This window comes from Ruditapes philippinarum, unplaced genomic scaffold (assembly GCF_026571515.1).
Source record: "Ruditapes philippinarum isolate M1 unplaced genomic scaffold, ASM2657151v2 ctg3408_1_1_1_1, whole genome shotgun sequence".
NCBI classification, from domain to species: Eukaryota; Metazoa; Mollusca; class Bivalvia; order Venerida; family Veneridae; genus Ruditapes; species Ruditapes philippinarum.
The window spans coordinates 64276-83033 of record NW_026862878.1 but is presented as its reverse complement, the minus strand read 5'-3'; the positions used below and the strand labels follow the sequence as shown (position 1 = coordinate 83033).

Here is an 18758-nt window from a genome sequence, read left to right as displayed (position 1 = left end):
AATTTGATAAGCACATCTTTTTATGCTTGATAAAGTTCACAATAATAGCTTGTATTATAATCATGACTGTGAATATGTAACAAGAGCCATCAGTGATCACATGTGGCGCCTCATGATAGCCATTTGCATGTTGCAACTACTATGTAGCAGAAGACACAAAAATCATTAACAAGGCAAAACGCATTTTTATACAAGGGCTATAACCCAGCCAAAAGTTATACAACTGGAAAACCGTTTAATATATGCAAGTACTTGAGGAACCTATCAATCCTGTAAAGTTTCATATAAAATGCATAAGTAGTATAAGACAAGTAGTCCGAACAAAACTTAAAAAGATAAAAGACATTAAAAGGTCATAACTATATAAAATCATTGAACCTTAAAATACTTAAAAAAATAATATGCACAACTACATTTAGTACTGATCATTCCTGTAAAGTTTGGATGAAATTGCACCAGTAGTTTCTGAGGAGTAAACTGAACAAGTCCCTGTTTATCTGGCCTAGAGGGCTCTGGATCGCTCACCTGAGAAATAGGTCAAAAGGTCAAAATGGAGCTCCTTTCCACCCCAGAATAACAATTTGAAAACACTTTCACCAAGGCAATTTTAGTGTAAAATTATTTCAAAATTGAACCAGTGTTTTAAATGTTGTTTAGATTTGTCATGCTCTACCTCTTTTGGATTTTCAGAAGAACTTTTTTTAGGTTTTTACTACATACATATAAGGAAAATCAATGACCCCTGGGCCAATTCGACCCTAGGGCTTTTATTTGAACAAATTTGGTAGACAACCACTAGAAGATGCTTCAGGTCAAATATCTAAGCTTTAGCTCTTTTGGATTTTCACAAGCAGATTATCTTTTAGTTAATACTATATACATATTAGGAAAATCAATGACCCTCTGGGGCGGGGCCAATTTTGACCCTAGGGCATTTATTTGAACAAACTTGGTAGACATTTACTAGAAGATGATTCATGCCAAATATCTTATCTATAATCACAAGAAGTTTTTTAAGGTTTTTATGTATACATATAAGTAAAATCTATGACCCCACCCCCACCTGGGGCGGGCCAATTTTGACCCTAGGGGTTTTATGTTTAACAAACATGGTACACATACACTAGAACATGTTTCATGCCAAATACCTAAACTCTACCTGTTTGGGATTGTCACAGAATTTTTATGTTTTTACTATATATATATAAGGAAAATCAATGACCCTTGGGGCGGGGCCAAATTTGACCCTAGGGCTTTTATTTGAACAGACATGGTAGACATTTACTAGAAGATGTTTGTTGCCAAATATCTATGATCTAGCTCTTTTTTATTGTTGCAAGAAGATTTTTTAAGTTTTTACTACATACATGTATATATAAGGAAAATCAATGACCCCTGGGCCGAGGCCAATTTTGACCCTTGGGTCAAGATGTTTTATGCCAAATATCTAAGCTCTAGCACTTTTTTTTTACTAGAAGATTTTTTATAAACAAAATCTTTTGATTGCCATGGCAACCAGAGTTCTTTATGGTATTTAATTCTTTACCCAAATTTGGTAGATCTTCAAACAAAAACCATCCCTGCAAAGTTTCAACAAATTTGGCCATGCGGTTTAAGAGCAGAAGTTGTTTAAATAAATTGTTGACGCACGCCAGACGGACTTTCTAACGGGACAGTAATAATGTGGCTACTATATTGTTCTCTCTATTGTTCTTTTTAGCCACGCAAAAGAAAATAGCCACATTAAATCATTACGGAATGAATAACATCAGTCTGTACGAAAGTCTGTCAGTCCTCGGACCTCGCCAAATAAAAATAAGGAGGACCGAGATAAATTTTGATACAGTCAGTCCTCATGTCCGAACAAAACTTCAGCTAGTTTGAAACAATTTTTGGCCTAAAATATGTAAAACTTCCAAGATGACCTTTTTTCCATTTTTGCTTGTATTCACAGACCCAGATAACCAAAATCACCAAAAGATACAACCAATTTTTGCTAAGTAATGTAAGCCACCATCTTGTCTTGGATAATTTCCTTACCAAAAAATATTTTTTCTCCAACCTTTGTACCTTTCAGAGTCCGGGCCGGGAAAAATCATCAGGGCCGGAAATAAGTCTAAGGATCCCAGTCCTTGTGGCTGGCAATTTTTTTTGACTTTCGCATTGACTGTAACATCAAAGCGAAAGAACAGTTACCTATTGTCCCTCTAGCCACAAGCTCACCTTTAGGACATTGTCATCAGATGAGCTCAAAAAACCTTTTTGTTTAAGGGCTATAACTCAGCCAAAAATTAATCAAGCGGACAACCCGTGTAAGTTTTCGAGCTACCAATCAATCCAGTAAAGTTTCAATTGATATAAGAGGAGTAGTCCGGACAAACTTTAAAAATAAAAATCATTTAAGGGCCGTAACTGTGTCAAAAATCAATGAACTGGAAAATGCCAACGAAATACACAACTAGACTTTGTATTGATAATTTCTTTAAAGTTTGGATGAAATTGCACCAGTAGTGAGTAGTCCGGACAGCCAGACATACGATACCCATACATTTCAATAATCTGATTTTTATTGTTACTGGCTTTCCAGTCGAGCTAGCAGATTGTCAGTTGTGCTACTCAAAGGGTAACATGAGGTCTTTATCCACCAATAAACACTGTTGTACAGTGTTCACCGGAAGCAGCCCCTCAAAATAATCGATAACGAAAGTAAAAAGGTGTACGTGGAGCTCACCCGAGGTAATGTTTCAACTTAATTCTCCATCACTAATCGATTTTTACAAACAATTTTGTGAAGCTGAATATAACTGGTTTTACAGAATTCTTTTCTTTTTATTCTGCAAATTGAATACAAAATGTACTTTTTGTTAAGTTTGCGATAAATTGTAGCGTATTTGTTGACATTTGCCAACGGTGTTGACTTTTACCAGTAAATCAAGCCCAAAAAGCATTTTCTGTATCAAAACTAATTCGCCTTTGATAAAAACTATAGACTTCCCTCCACTTATATTTCAGTGGTCACCCATCAACTAGAGCTGCTAGACTCTGTACACAAGGCAAGACTGTCTATATTTTGTACTAAAGACGGATTTTGATACAGAAAATGCGTTTTGGACTTGATTTAGTGGTAAATATCAACATCGTTCGCAAATCATGGCAAATGTCAACAAAAACACTACAATTTATCGCCAAATTAACAAAAAGTATTCATTTTGCCGAAAAAGCAAATACTTCCTTAAAACCAGATATATTCAGCTTCACAAATTTGTTTAGTTTGTAAAAATCGATTAAGTTATGATGGAGAAATAAGTTGAAACATTACCTCGGGTGAACTCGACGTACACTTTTTACCACAGGAACTTGAAATTTAATCAATAGATCACAAAATATGCGTGTATTAGTGATATAGCCCTTATCTCTATTATTAATCGGAATGACATTAAGATTTTTCTTTGTTAAAGTGCTAAATTCAGGTTGGGTTGGCATATTCGTTTTTTTGTTCGTTGCATTCCTGGTGTTTTTTATATAGAGATAAGGGCTATATCACTAATACACGCATATTTTGTGATCTATTGATTAAATTTCAAGTTCCTGTGCTTTTTACTTTCGTTTTCGATGTTTTGGAGGAAATTTCCGGTGAACGCTGTACAACAGTAATAAAGCTGAACAGTCGCAATATGACCTATACATACTCAGTGTTGCCCATGAAAAAAGAAAAAAAAACAAAAATTTTTTCTATTTTTTAAATTTTTAAAAGGGTATATTTTTTGAATTTAAAAAATTTCCTTTAACTCTCAAAAAATTCTATAAATACCTACTTATTATTAAAATTATGAAAGGAAAATTAGGAGCGTTTAACCATTCATCCTTTCCCATTGACAATACATGTTCGTCCTCAATTCTGTCAAGGAAAAAAAGAAATACATGAAATTAAGCTGGCAACAATGATGAGATAAAACTGAATCCAATAAAACCGTTAAGTCTACTCAACAAAAGCTTTACTTACTAAATTGTGTTAAATAAATCCTAAATCTACAGTAAATTATATTAAACGTACTTTCGAATGAGGTAAGCATCGCCTGATAAAAGTTAAGTCATCTGAACTATTTTCTTGGGGAAACAAAAAAATGGTGACATCGCGCAAATGAAACTTTATGTGATAGACACAAAACTTTCTTAAGCGCAAATTACGTCACAATGCACGTGACAATTCCCTAAATCAGCCAATTTTTAAGGAACACGCACGTTTCTTTCTGTTATACAAACAGAATATGCTATGTACAGAGGTGCTACTACAAGATTTATGTACTTTACTACAATCTGCACCATCATACGGCTTAAACCACTTAACTTTACACCTAACTTAATCATTTAATGGACTTGTCAAGCACCCTGTCAAGTTTGGATGAAATTGCAACAGGAAATTTTGCGGAGTGCTCTGTCTAACAGACATTACGGCACTCTCCAACATATAACCTCAGTGTCTCTTTTAATAGATAAAGGATTTATAGTACTCTGTAGAAGAACGCCATAGTTTTTAGTTATTAAAAGAAGACAAGGTGAGAAGATATAAGAATAACTCAATATTGCACGTACGAAAGCCAGTATGGTGCATCGGTATAAAGATATGATGCCCAACACAGGCTTCCGTATGCGCGTGACACTTTGGATCATGCATGAAATACAGCGTTAATCTCGGTGTACTTATTTGAACTTGATATTTTACGCATAAAAAGAAGACAAATTTCGCTCCTAGGTGTAGGTTAACCGATCATATCTGTAAAAACAAAACGAAAGAAAACATGTAGATTTACCTCTTGCAAAGTTTACATTCCAATATGATATCGGTTATGTTATTGTAAAACAAATTATATACATGATTTATCTTTTAACTTGTTATATGAACACGTCAGCATATGTGATAAATTTGGAGATAACATTTATGATATTATATACATCATTGCGCGTCTCTCCCTTTTATAAATAGATGATATAAAAAATATCGATTGAAATACGGCCGTAACTGTATCCTTAGACAGTCACTAAAATAATTCATATGAGTATCTATTTGTATTATACAATTTTATTTGAGTTTCCATTGCAAACAATTTTTTTTGATGCCAACACATATGTTTTCAGTTGTAAGAAAAGCTATCAAATATAATCTTAAATTTACGATAATGATTTATATATGTTGTAAGTAAAGTTATTGTAGAAATTGGCTGTCTATATCATCATATCAATAAGAAAACTGCAGTTTACATGGTTTTGAGAGGTACGAGTGTTGTAGAGTGGGTGAGGGACGGGGGTCCGGGGGTAGTGACAATCAACGCGCCGAACACCTATGGTCTATATGGAAATGGTGTAACACCAAATAATATTTGCCAACGATATTAAATAATCTAAAATATGTATATAATGTTATAACTAGACTTTTGTAGATGACTACATTGAATAATTTACATAAAGCATGGTGTAATTTGATACAGTTATTCAATCACTACCCATACCCAACTCCCTCCAGTCCAATAATCTGATAAATATGATCCACAACTACAATAATACGACACTTTAAAAATATCGTATCCCCTACACAGATCTACTTAATTTAAATTATTCAAATAACTGTAACAATTTTATACTACGTTCATATTAAATTATACACAGTGCTGTATTCACAAGAGAGTAAAATTTATATTTTGACGATATCAAAAGAAAATATTACGATTTAAAACCAAGATGATTAATAATTACTGTACCTGATTGCGTAGGTAGAAGTCAAAAAAGTATATAATTTAACGAGAAAATAGATATGAGTATAAATAGCTTGCTAGAACTTGTGTGATGCAATGTTTTATAAAATATAAAGTTAGCATAAAATTGTGTATCAAAATAAAACTGTTTAATACACGCATGCACTACATGCATGATGCACTACATGCATATCCATAAATCAATATGCAAACTGTGCAGTAAAGTCGACATTGTAAATATGTCATTATTTCATGAAAAAAGACATAATAATTTAAACACTTACCTAACTAAGCCACACAGAAACTTCTAAGTAATGATAACATAGAATATATACTGATATGAACGTGTCACGGGATTTTTAGAAAATTCTGTACGCTTTCCAACAATTCTACTTTCGTTTTCGTAAATATGTCAATATTACGTCAGGCTTCGTAATGATCAGGGGACATAATTGCTACAACATAAATAGTATGGTGGCTGAGAATAGTCATAATGTTAAATTGTGAGCAAATGTAGCCTAATGATTTCATACCTTATTTGACATGACGATGACACATTTCTACAACTAAATAAATGGAGTAACGACTGATTACTCATGTTTCATCCCTAAAAATGGAAAAGTAATTCGTATCAGGAACTGAAATTTTGATAAAATCTACAAAATGAATAATAACGTTACACTGGCAAACTTTATTTTGACATTTAAGTCATTGACAAGGAAAAAGACCTAGGTATTAACTTCACATCTACTTTAAAATTTAATGATCACATCAGTTAATTTACTGTTAATAAAGTGAACTGTCACATATGTCTGCTAAATAGAGAATGGTTACTCTACTGCGCATCACTATCGCTCACTTTCTTCAAAAAAAGTAGCGTGAAGTAACGCGAGTGTATTAACTGAGCTGCGAAGGGAGCATGCCAGTGTCTGCTATTAGAAATATTATAAGGCTAAGCTGAGAGCCGAGCCAATTTTATAATATCAGACACTTGTTTGGTATTCTATTTTTCATGTTTTCCATTTTAGTACGCGATTCGTTCTATCATACTTTTATTTACCATCATCTTTTCTTGATAATCAATTTACAGACTTGGTGTGTGAAAGTTCCTGAAATATATACATGACTTCAAGTTATGTCAAGCTATATAACATGTCGAACTAAGTAATTCGATGATCCAAAAGCGCATACAAAAACCATCATTTAAAAGCATCATTTGACGACTTTTATCAGTAATTAAAAAAAAACTGGATTTCTTGAAAATAAGATTTTATTGCTCATAATTATATTGCGTAATATTTACACTATTGGTACTGTACACTTCCTGTTGGTAAGTGTCAAACAGGTGCACCGGTTTTTAGTGTTGTTTTTTTTTTTCATTTTATTTTTGTTTACATTAACATTCAACCAGGACGTTTTAAATAGTACCTTGATATGGTAGCGCGTTTTCTCGCTATACGAAACGCGCGAAACATGACAGTACGATGGTGACAGTGCGACAGTACAGTGATGACAATACGACAGTACAATGGAGATGCATGACAGCACGATAGTGACAGTCCGTCGTACTGTCGTATTATCACTATCGTACTGTCGTACTCGTCACCATCGTACTGTCGTATTGTCACCATCGTACTGTCAAAATCGTGCTGTCGTATTGTCACTGTCGTACTGTCGACTTCCTGTCAGGCATGCGCATAATTAAATAATCAAAGGGCTGCAAGCTCTGTGGTATTTTCTGATCTTTGCAATCTAAATCATACTGACTACTAGTATCTGTATGTATTTTCCTATAGGTTTATTTTTATATACTATAATTCATCTTACGCAGCGACTGCGTTAAGATTTTTTTCTATAACAGTTTGAGATTGATACATATGGAATTTTGCATGACTAGAGTTGCATTAAAAATCATTTTTTATGACAGCCACACTTTATCCTTGCATATCGTGGCTACTTCCTTAAAAAAGACACTTCAAAAAAAAAGTTGCCTCGACTAGGATTTGAACCATAGGCCTCTCACACCCTAAACGAGCGCGATACGAGCGCGATACCCCTGCACCACGGTGAAGTAATACGTAATATGTAGCCTGAATAAAAACAAATACATGTACATTGTAATTCTAAATTGAGAATTTCCATTTCGTGTTTGTAATCCTTATAGTCTGATTTTATTGACCTGTCAATTTTGAATACATTATAGGACTCATTTAAATATCGATCCCACTTCGGTTTGGTCCGTGTAGTTTTACGAGAATTAATGTGGAGTATATAAGTCATCGATTGAAAGTCACGCCAGCTTTATGTGAAAGTTTTCGTTAATTCACAATAGGACAGTCGGTGAAGAGAATGCCTGATAATTGAGAGGTCTGTGGTTCGATTCTTACTGTTGCCATTGTTTTAGTACTCTTTCTTTATTTTTGCAGTATATTTTAATAGAACAGTAGTGTGTTTTACGGCATTGAAATGACATTTATTGATTTTAATCCATTTTAATTTTAAACATGAATTCTTAAAAAAACATGTTATTTAAAAAGAGTATATGCATAACAAAATTAAGTAAAACATAATCAAACAAAACGAACAACATAAAATAATCATATATAGATTCAATAATGTTGAAAGTATTAATAAGAAAAAAAACATGGACCAACGAGGCCTCGAACTTAAAACACGTGTGGCACTTAGATTTACCCTATTGCGCTATAGAACGCTGAGTACACTTAGTTTAGAGATACAAATTAAATTAAATTCTATCGTACAGCGTACTTCTCACGGAACTTACCGAACATCTACCGAAGATTAACATACTGGTGTATCGACTGCGTAATCAGTATGTAATTGACAGGTTAATAAAACCAAAACAATATCAATTCGAGGTATTTTGTTCACGATAAACCTGTTTAACACTGATAAAAATAATTTAGCGAAAATCTTCTCGCCAAAAAACAGTCCGACATGTATATATTCCACTACTCGGCAGTCAGATTTATTTGTAACTACGCCCTGGAGTATTCAGTAATTTCGACATAGCTAAAAATAGCATTTTCATTGATTAAAAAATGATATTCATCCCGCGAAATTTGTGATTGTAACCTCAATATTTCTATTGAACTGATCTGAACTTTCAATGCACTGTAATTCGTAAATGCCTATATCAAAAATTATTCTTCTTTTAAATTGCTGGTTTTTAAGCAGTTTTGAGTTAAGAACTACTTTGCGTTGTTAGGACTGTTAGGAAATTTTGTGTTAGACCGTGGATGTTAGCTATGTATTTACTGATCTTGCGATCAGAAAATACAAAAACCAAAAAAACATGGACGAAAACGTTGACCGTGCCAGTAAGTCTCGTTATTAACACTATTATTACGTTATTACATTGGTCTACACTGGTCACTTAAATAAAATCAGTTGCGACGTTAATATTTCATGTCAATTATGTTTATTAGACTATTTGACTGAATAACAACAACAACAACAACAACATATTTATTTGATAATAAGGCCACCGGCCCATAATATACAAAGCAACATGGATAAACATTTTACGTCCCTCTAATTAATATCGTCAGCTTTACAAAGAATATGGTGTATATAAATACATATATTACGTATTGTTGTATCAACAAACTCGAGTTCATTAATGAGTAGAAATCATTTAAATTTGTTCTTTCCATCATACCAATTTGTAAGTATAGTTGGCGTACTTCATTATATTTTATAGCAATGGAAAAAAGCATGAAATTCCACAATCTATAAATGAGATATTTCTATTATTTAAACAATATGTACACAAAGCGTTGTTCTCTTGGTATATTTAAATGTCTGCCGATTTCTATTTTAAGTTTGTGGTTAGAACACCTAAACTTAGAAAAAGATTTTTTATAAATAAATGGTAAGTCCAATATTAGGTATCTTTCTACATTTAAAAGTGATTTAAAATTTCTATAATGAAAGCATCGACTAGAAGTATTAATATCATTATGCCAATTTTGAGTGTAATAAATGATTTAGTTAATTACCAAAAAATTACACATTAAATAACATATACTGTATTATTTCTGTATGTTTATTTCAAAATATCATTTATTATTGCATTCATTGCAGACATATTTGTATAACCTAAAAGTGCAAGTATACCTTTATATTACAATGAATATAATGTGGTTACTTTTTGCCTAAGGTGAATCATATCATCTAATTATACACAGAAGCATCACCATTAATTAACAAAAATTGTGAAACGAATGAATGATGTGAATTATTCAAATGTTTGCTACAAAGCTTATAACAGTATATTATTTCAATAGAAGCCAATATACGACATACACAATCAATGACATGTAAATCATAACACATTTTCTTTTGCAAAATGTATATAATTATGTTAAATAATTTAAATGTATCAATTTAAAATTACCATAATAGAAAATGTATCAATTTAAAATTTCTATAATAGAAATAGATCTTGAAAATGTGGAAGTATTATAAAAAAATTTATTTTGTTGGGTTGAACTTCAAGGGACAAAACTCTTACCAGCCTTTATAATATAGTGTGTCTATACAGATGTGTCGTTTGTGTTTAAAACACTTTAAATATTTCAACAGGGAGAAGTATTTATCAATATCTGTAAAAGATCATTCTGAATGATAACATATCTGTAAAATGATAAATATTTATGATAAAATGACACTTTTTTAAATTTTCTTAAATGATCTGCCTCAATCCTGCAGTACAGTCAATGAATTACAATTGTATTTATTAACAAAATATATAAAACAGGAATCAATAAAGAAAGTCTAAAACGGCAAAATTGAAAATATTATGTTCATGGACTATACTGGAAAGTAAATTAAGAAGAATTCAACATTTTACGCATTGCAGAGTGTCCATACATTCATAACATTCACTTATATTACATATACAATTTCAAGGTTAATATCTACGGAATAAACACGAAAATTATAAATCAACTATATAATGGCAATTATAGTTTAAAGAAAATGGCCTAAAAACTCTAATTATGGTCCGAAAATATCAATCAGCCATTTTTTTGCATTAATTATCCCATGGTTAAGAAATGGGGGATATCAATAGTATTTTGCCTACTATCTTTTGTTTATTAGTTAAAGCTCAGCATATGCGTCTATAATGTAGTTGGTTAAAATGTCGAAAACAGCCAAATGACATATTATGCCGCTTCGGGTTCGAGTCGAACTTAGACCGTTTTAATTTTTGCTGATTATTCCAAATATAACTAATGCACATTGACTTCTCCTTATTATTTTCATGTCTTCCTCTTTTATTTATCTTCTCTTTTATCTCCTTTAAGGTATTGGGTGTATAATTAACGCCTTTTTTTCAAAAGGCATTTAAAACTTTATATTAATAAACTGTACTTTATTCTTGAAATAAATACAAAAAATACAAAAGTTTACTATCTTGCTTGAAAAATATTGACAATTGAAGTATAACTGTTGTATTAATTTTATACAATAACAACAAAGAATATGTTTTCATTATCTGAAGAAAAGTTTTGCTAGTTTCATATTTTTCTAAGTTGAAAAGTACCAATAAAGAATCAAAATATTTTAATAACTACAAATAAAATCAATGACAAAATTCTATGAAAAGTTTTTTTGGGGTTTATTGAGACAGGTATTTGTTACTTTACATCAACTAAGAAGTGGTAAGATTGTCAAAAATGAATTTGTAATTTTTGCATCTCACGAGATACATAGTTAATAAAGATTAAAAAACCTGTATCAGATTTATGTGTGCACGCGCGCATATGTAATAGCATCCCTCGAAAAAACAATTACGATAGAATATGAGAAATAGTCAAAATAATTTTCCAACTCTGTTCACTCCGAATCAAAACCTATTGAGTTGATCTGCACCGACTAGTAGTTAAAGCTGTCTGTCTGCCATGACTGAACATTTTTAATGCTTCATACTTTTTTTTTTCGTTGTTTCCATAATCAGAATATACATGTATTCTTTCTTCAAAATGTATAAGTTTAATGTTTTAAATATTAAAGGATGAATTTACTGGACAGCTTTGACTCAAACATGGTTATAGGTGAGCTGTTGTATCTTTCACTCTGATTAAATCGCACAGTATCTGTGTGTTTCTATATTTACCGCAAAGGGTTTATTTGATATTTCGTACCGGCATTACTGTTTTTGTATTAAATGTTAGCAATGATGTTCAATAAAATGAACCGTGCTTCTTTTGCAAATGTCTGTAGCAGTCATCAGCTTCTGGATAATATTTCATACATTTCCAACATACATGTGCTTTACACAGAGTACAGTATATCTTATTGCAGCCACCTTTCTTTTCTATTCCACATCTACATTTCGGGCACCTTTTTCTATTTACTGGATCTCTCCTTAGCCATACGTCAACTTCGTACTTTTCCTTCCCTGCGTTTTTATACATAAAGCAAGAAAGCCCATCGTGATACTGTGTATGACATGAGGTACAAATCCTGACTTGGCACATTGGACATACGAACACATTTCCATTTCGACTTGTCCTATACACAATACTACAGTCTGGTGTAATGCAATATCTGTATGGTTTGCTCTTGTCGCCTACCAAACAAGCCAAAGATGCATCCAATAGAGCCTTTTTCTTTATGTTTCCCACCTTTAACTGAAAGTTTATATCTCTTATCACTAAAGGTTTATTGCAATTTTCTGAAGCGCAAATGATAGGTAGTTGTTTGTATTTCACTGCATTTTGTATTTGGGACGCAAGACAAACTCGACAATATGCATGTCCACAGTATTCAAGTATGTACATATCTGATTCCTCAACAGGGAAAAGACAAATTGGACAGTCCGGTAACTCATTCTCGAAAGCATTTACAACGCTTGATATACATATGTTTTCTTTGATTCTATTTATACATTCTGTAGCCTTTTCAGTCGCTTCTTTTGTGCCAGTAATAGTAATTTCATGTAAACGTGGCTCTAAGTAAACACCTGTTATTCCTGTTTCTTCTTTAAGAACTTCAAAATCTGTGCCATACTTAACTAGTAACGCTTTCATCAGTCCAGGTGGATTTTCGTCCCCTTTGAGACGAATGTCCTTTTCAAGAGAAGATTGTTGTTCCGTGCTGTACACTTTAATCAAATCTACAGCACGATTTCTGTTATGTTGAAGTCCTTGAATGTATACCGTCATTACTCTCTCGTCAGTCAATATTATTGTGTTAGTTTCCTTTTCCACTTCTTTAATATATTCCTTTCCATCTTTTCTAAACATCACTCGAAATTTACAATCATCTTCGCATTTTAATTCTTCTCCGCCAACTATTTCATCAACTTTTGCCTTTGCTTTAGCAAGCTTTTGAAAGGTCAGTGTCTTGATTATTAATGCTACATTACCTGATTTCATATATACTATTTCTATAGTTGTACTTGATTCTCTGTCTTTGTAGCGCGTTATTAAAGTATCGATATCCTCTTTTACTATCTGGAACAAGTTGTTACTAATGTAAACAGTTGAATTGCACTCAAGAGATACATGCACCTTACTCCTATCGATTTGAGCATTTCCATTTATCATTCTTTCTGCAGTCTCGTGACATGTTTGTGGGTCAGTAAACCAAACATGAGCAGTGCAAATAACCGTTTTTTCTCCATATCTCTTTACCTGAACATCAAAGTCATCAGTATTTCCAAAGAAAGAGACCATTTTTGAAATTTGTTTGTTTTTTCCCTCGAGTTCATTACTTTTAAAAATTGCGTTTGTGCGTGGGATGATTATTTTGAATCTATCCATATTATCATTGAAGGACTTTTCAAGAACTTCCAATAAGGCTTTTTTCACGTCTTCTTCAGTTATTTCCTGTGTCAAACCAGTTATGTACAAATCAGACTGTTCTCGAGCAGGAGACACTTCGAGTCTTATCCCGTTAATAATCGGAGCTGAATCTAGAAGTATCGGGATATCCCCTACTTCCGTTACGTTAACAAAACAATAACCCCTTGATAGCCTTCTAAACCACGTGAGTTTCATTTTGAATGACTGGCTATTCAAAGGGATATTATTATGCAATGCTATTTGCTCGCCTACAATTTCTATGTCTGCGTCGTTGTTAATTTCTTCTAATGCTACGGATGCATCAGTCTGATGAAAATATGTCACATTTCCCCATAGTAATTTTTGTTGGCGTTTCTTTTTAGAAGGCCGCGATATGGATTCAACTTGGCCGTAAAATTCAAATAATTCACGGGCACTTTCTTCTGTTATATGATAATTCTGTGTACTTTCCTTCTGAAAGATTTTGATGGAACGGAATTCATTAGGCAGCAAAACATCAACACCCTCTCCTCCTTCGCGCAAAACAATACGAATGCCACTGTTTTCGTTACCAATATACATTTCTTTTGACTCTCTGAGCAATATACTTGGAATTGGCTCTAGAATTCTCTGCAACATAACGATTGCTTTGTCTATAAATTCTGGGAGACAGAATAAACTTATTTTGCCTTGCTTTTTATTTGTTTCAATGATTACCAAAGTTTCCTCGCATTCTTTTCGAATTCTATCTTCAACGACTTGACGATTTTTATGCATGTTTCCGACGAATTGCCAATATACGTGTTTTCCGACCAAAATATGACATGCAAGTGTAATTTTTTGAGTTTCTAGGAAATTTAAGTCGAAAGATATTTTCCCAGTCGTCAATGCCTCACAAACAGCTTCTTCATTTACTGGTGTTACTCCAGTAATAAAATCTGCAGTTGTTTTTAATGTCCTGTTAAAAACAATCCATGTCGGTTGGTATCCAAGAGACATTATTGCTGATGATGGATGAACCTGTACCCTTTGTTTGCTTTTGAGGATTAGATAACCGGCTGATTCGTGTCCAAGATAATATCCGAGTTCGGAGGACATGCATTCAAACAAAAGATCCTGCACGAGAATATCTGCCTCTTTTGTTGACCTGAAATGATGCTTTATTTTAACACCTGCGTCCTTGTTAAGAGTGTATACTACTTCGTTAATTGTTTCTCTAATCTCTTTCATGACCTTCCCATTAATGTAGTTTCGTTCACACCACTTTCCTTTCTCTTTCTCTGGTTGTGCATTCCATTCCCTGTATACATTCAAATGTGTCAGCAAGTCTCCATTTTGGTGACAGAATTTAGTTTTCTTAACATCTGACAATTTTCTTTCATCTTGTGTCCCAACTCGAAAAAACATTCCTGTCTGATTACAACTTGAAGCTATTACTATGGCTTCTATGCCAATATCCATTTCAATTCCCTTTTTTATCAATACACCTAACTTTGGCTCAACAGGCAACTTTGCAATCAATTTACCAATATCGGTCAAACTCAGATCATGTATAGCACCAAGTTCAGTGAGTTCTAACATTGCATTCTGCATGGATTCAGTAGATGGCGACTGAACGTAATGAAAATTCAGTGGATTAACCCCATACTCCATTAAATTAAGTAAGGCCTTAGAAACTTGTACTCTAAGAATTTCGGGTAGTGCATTCTTTTCCATTCGTCTGAAATCTTCTTCAGTGTAAAGTCTATAACATTTTCCGGATGCCGTTCTTCCAGCACGTCCTTTGCGTTGATTAGCTGAGCTTTGACTGACAGGAGAAACATTGAGTGAGTTTATGTTTTTATTTGCATCATATCTCATCTCTTTAACAACACCTGTATCTATTACAAATTTAATGCCTGGAATAGTTATCGATGTCTCGGCGCAATTTGTCGCGAATACGATCTTCCGCTTACATTTAGGTGTTCTTTCGAATACGATCTGTTGTTCAGCTGTTCTTTGTTTTCCATGCAACTGTAAGCATTGGATTTCTTTCTCATTAACGCGACTTTTCATTTTTTCTACACATCTGTCTGCTTCTAGTGCTGCTGTTACAAAGACAAGAATATCACCTTCTTCAATTTTGGTACTGGTGTGTACTTCAATTGCTTTTCTGAGAGCCTTTTCTTCATAATCTTCTGGAAAGGGATTGTCGAAACAATTTGTTTCATCCCAGAAAGTATCTACAGGAAATGTTTTCCCAGATATCTTCAAAACAGGACATTGTTTATGCCCACCAAAGAAGTCTTTGAAAATAAAGGGATCAATAGTTGCTGAAGTTATTATAACTTTCAGATCAGGTCGTTCACTGATTGACTCTTTCAGCATGCCAAGTAGTAAATCAGTATGAATACTACGCTCATGTGCTTCGTCTATGATAATGCAAGAATATTTTGAAAGAATTCTATCCTGCAAGCATTCATTTAACAAAACATTGTCTGTCATGAAAAGTACCTTTGTTAACCCAGTAGATGTCGTCTTCATTCCAACCTTATAACCAACCACATGACCTACATTACAGGCAAGCTCCGATGCAACGTGTGCTGCAAGACTCAAGGCAGCTATTTTACGAGGCTGTGTGCATGCAATTACACCATTTGCTGAAATTGAATAAATCATATATGATAAACTACAATACATTTATAGAACGTTTCTTACAATCCACATAACATCTGTAGAGGTGGAAACGTAACTTTCATAGTGTGGAAAGGAATTTGTTTGAGCTATACTGTACCTGCAAAGCCAGCTTGATACAGATATTGTACCATCTGTGTTGACTTGCCAGACCCGGTTTCACCAAGAATGATGCAGACCTGATTGTTTCTTATTGCGGTCAGTATATCTTCTCGCCTCGCATAAATTGGTAAAGCTACTGAAAGACGTCGGCATTCAACCCCAAATTCCTTTCTAATTTTGTTCACTTCTTGTTCAAACTTATCATGAGTAATGAGATTTTCAAGGCATGATTTCATGCATGCTATGCAATTTAGGAATTCTACTCTTTGTCTCTCTAATTCTTGTAATTTATCTTTGAATGCATTCTGTTCGTTAAAAATCTTGCCAAATTCAGACATATGAATGCCTTTTTTCAGGAGCTCATTGACACGTGAAAAGTTTTCATAAACATCTCTGATCTTTTTATCGTGCTTGTCTAGCTCTCTTTCAGTTGATTCATCGATTTCCTTGCATGTGTTTTCAAGTTTTGTTTTTCTTTTCAAAGCGTTGTCCACTTCCTCTCCTTCTGCCTCTGTACGTTTGAAAAAACATCGCACTTTGCTAGAAACGTTTCTATTGCTTATATTCAGAAGGTATCGGGCTGCAGAAGCTTTCTTATAACTTTCGAATTTTACTTTTATAATGCTCTTTTTCAAAAGATTTTGTGATGAATGTATATTAGCAACATCTTTGAGTTCAAAGTCAAGAGCGGTCGGATTTCCCATTCTGTGTACTAAAAACTGTTTTAAATTACTGGTTTTAGTGATGTTATCGCCTATTACAATATAGAGATACGTTGTTTTAGCTTGAGCTTTCTTTCCGCTGAAAATATTTTTTCCGTCAGCTTCTGAACATTTCTTATCACACTTCTGGCTTTGTATTTCTTTACCAGTTGTTTCTGACTTAATTTTCTCATGTTTACTACATGTAAAACAATGATTACTTAGTTCCTTCTTTTTCCGTTTTCTTTTCTGATTTACTTCCGACCTGTTGAGGGATTTACTATGTATTGCTTGTTGAGTTTTACATTCGCCACTATAAGATCTAACTGTTTTTCTTTGTTTACAAACTGATCTTGAATCAGGATCATTTACTGTTTTCATGTGGTGGTACACCCCCTTTGATTTTGCCCCTGAACTCTTTACAGCAGCACCCGGTGGGATTTGGCCCCAATTTTCTCGCAAAGATCGTTTGTCAAATTCTTGCATACGTTCCATACTTCTGTCTCGCTTTTTGTTGGTTGTCATAATGCAAAAATCGGCAATTTACAACGCTGTCTATACATTCAGCCTTTCACGGCATCTTATTGTATTTCAGGTCTTCTGAAATGAAACAATTGGTTATGTACAAAATTGAAAAAAACTATAAGCAAAAATTCATTTGATGATTTAAAGATATTTTATTTAGATATTCATCAAATAAAAAAAATCATTGAAGTTAAATAATTGTAGGTTAATGTAAAATTCAGTTTTAGAATAACATTAAAATATATTAACAAAATAAGAATTGCGTTTACATTGCGTATCTGTTCATATGAAATTAACAATGTAAAAATTATTGCATAGAAAAACCTGTCTATAGACTTTTGAAATATTTGAACTAATTGTTGAACTTAGACGTTTAAATCACAAAAGGACATTGCGTGATTACACAAGATAAATTATCGTGATTTATATTTAACCTGTGAATTAAAAGATAACACTACGAAAAATATGGTTTATCTAACTACGTATAATCAATATAATCAATATTCAAACAATTAAACGATTTTTAAAAAGTAATACGTTTCAAATTTATTTAGAAAACTTGCCTTATCTGCATGAGATAAAACTACTTGCCTACAAAATGTGATAAAATTGTATTTGACACAACTTTCGCTTTCAATCATTTTTTTTCAACGTTAATTGTTTCATATATACAAATACATGTTTTTGTTCACATGATAATTGATCTTGGACAAAAAGTCTTATACTGCTGATTCAATAAGTAGTTGGTCATTTGCAGATAAATTGGTAATTGCCAGTTCGTTATCCTGGAAAGCCAGTTAGGCGGAACGTCCGCCGAGATATGACCAAAACCTGTAAAACCGACGTAAAATAAGAGACAAACAAATAAATTATTACAACAAAGTTTGAATAGTTACCTGTAACTAAACTACATTTCCTCTAAATATCCATTTTCTTATTTCACTGGAAGGTTTATAAATACACACACCGATAAAATGTTGAATGTGCAATGAGGAAAATTGGATTCTTTCCAGATTGTACAAAATTTATAGGCCAAATAAATATAAATTTCAGTGTCATTTTTAAAGGGTTTAACTACATGGGTTTATTAGACAAATACCTTACAAAAACCTTAATTTCAAATTTGAAAATGAATATATGTTTTCTTACATGCGAATATAATTGTTGCTGTTGTTTTCCACCTACAGGGA

The 18758-nt window shown here is 33.0% G+C and overlaps 1 protein-coding gene across 1 annotated transcript; it reads right to left on the bottom strand.

Moving 5' to 3' along the window:
- Positions 1–10001: 10001 nt before the first annotated feature.
- Positions 10002–18553, bottom strand: LOC132720487 (uncharacterized). Its single transcript, XM_060704640.1, has 3 exons — positions 18465–18553; positions 16341–17643; positions 10002–16206 (listed from the first exon to the last, which is right to left on the bottom strand). The coding sequence occupies exons 2-3, from the start codon at positions 17566–17568 to the stop codon at positions 11963–11965; spliced, it is 5472 nt and encodes a 1823-aa protein (XP_060560623.1). The 5' UTR covers positions 17569–17643; positions 18465–18553; the 3' UTR covers positions 10002–11962.
- Between the last annotated feature and the right edge of the window lie 205 nt (positions 18554–18758).